The 1621-nt window shown below is 35.3% G+C and overlaps 1 protein-coding gene across 1 annotated transcript; it reads left to right on the top strand.

Annotated features, from left to right (window-relative positions):
* The first annotated feature begins 230 nt into the window (after window positions 1-230).
* LOC104659508 (olfactory receptor 6C3-like) lies at window positions 231-1169 on the top strand. Its single transcript, XM_010359566.1, has one exon. The coding sequence runs from the start codon at window positions 231-233 to the stop codon at window positions 1167-1169; it is 939 nt and encodes a 312-aa protein (XP_010357868.1).
* The last annotated feature ends 452 nt before the right edge of the window (window positions 1170-1621 follow it).

The following is a 1621-nucleotide window of genomic DNA, read 5'->3' as shown; positions in this document are numbered from 1 at the left end:
GTGAAGAAAGACTGATATTTCACTTCTTATAGTATTTGTTACTTGAATGAAAGGCAGATTGGAAACCACAGAGGGTTACTAATGGGGAATCCTTAAAATTTTATAGATTATTCATTAATTATGTATATTTTTAAAATGTTATGCCTGTCTTCAACAGTTTTAATTTTTTTTTAACATTCTGTAGGGGGAACATACATTTTCTCTTCTAAAGGGGAAAATAAAGATCTGCAATGAAAAACTACACAGCACCCACAGAATTCATTCTTCTAGGGCTATCAGATGACCCGGAGTTTCAGATTGTGATTTTTCTCTTTTTAATTATCATGTATACGTTAAGTGTCACTGGAAACTTGACCATCATCACTCTCACCTTGGTGGACTCCCATCTACAGACCCCCATGTACTTCTTCCTCAGGAACTTTTCTGTATTAGAAATAACCTTTACAACTGTCTGTATCCCTAGATTTCTGGCCACCATTATCACCAGAGACAAAACAATTTCATACAATAGTTGTACAGCTCAGTTGTTTTTCTTCATCTTTATGGGTATAACTGAATTTTACCTTCTAACAGCCATGTCCTATGATCGTTATGTAGCCATCTGTAAACCCCTGCATTATATGACCATCATGAACAAAAGAGTCTGCATATTGCTTGTTTTTTGTGCTTGGTTGGCAGGGTTCTTAAATATCTTCCCACCAGTTATTCTTTTTCTCCAGTTAGATTACTGTGGCTCCAATGTCATTGATCACTTTGCTTGTGACTATTTCCCCCTATTGCAATTATCCTGCTCAGACACATGGCTCCTAGAAGCGATTGGTTTTTACTCTGCAATAGTAATTCTGCTTTTCACTTTGGCATTAATCATTCTATCCTACATGTTTATCATTAGGACAATTTTGAAACTTCCTTCTGCTAGTCAGCGAAAAAAGGCATTTTCTACATGTTCCTCCCACATGATTGTCATTTCCATTTCCTATGGAAGCTGCATATTCATGTATGCTAATCCCTCTGCAAAAGAAAGAGCGTCGTTGACCAAAGGAGTAGCTATTCTCAATACCTCCATTGCTCCTATGATGAATCCATTTATATACACCCTGAGGAACCAGCAAGTGAAGCAAGCCTTTAAGGGCACCATCCAAAAGGTTATGTTTTTCTCTGGTAAATGAAAGTATTAATAAGGTTTTAAAAAATCAAGTTACAGTAAATGCTTTCTATTATACATATCTCTCAACACCCTCTTTCCTTCATTATAGGTAAACATGCATTTTTCATTTCCATGTTAAAATTTCCACCACGTTGTGTTCAATAAATTTGATAAAGCTGAATATTGCTTCATAGTTTTCTGAAAATTAAAGCATTTTATTCACGTGTATTTGGATGAAGTAGAAAATCTGGGTGAACGATTATGATTTTGAATAGGGGTGGTTAGCTTTGGAAGAGACTTAAGGCATTTAGTTTGATGATGTAAGTGTCAGGATAGATGTGGACCTGGGAACTATTCATTCTTACCAGGTACTAGATATGAATGTTCTTAGGAAATGTGATTCTACTTGGCATTTCTGTCAAATCAAATTCTCACAATAATCAAGAGTTTGAAAGCAAAATATAAATATCCATG

The sequence above is a fragment of the Rhinopithecus roxellana genome, chromosome 10 (assembly GCF_007565055.1).
Source record: "Rhinopithecus roxellana isolate Shanxi Qingling chromosome 10, ASM756505v1, whole genome shotgun sequence".
Lineage (NCBI taxonomy): Eukaryota > Metazoa > Chordata > Mammalia > Primates > Cercopithecidae > Rhinopithecus > Rhinopithecus roxellana.
Note: the sequence above shows the minus strand (reverse complement) of the source record. Positions and strands in the feature narration are given on the sequence as shown.

What these genes read in the sequence shown, in the direction of transcription:
- LOC104659508 (XM_010359566.1), top strand. Translation starts at nt 231, where the DNA reads ATGAAAAACTACACAGCACCCACAGAATTCATTCTTCTAGGGCTATCA.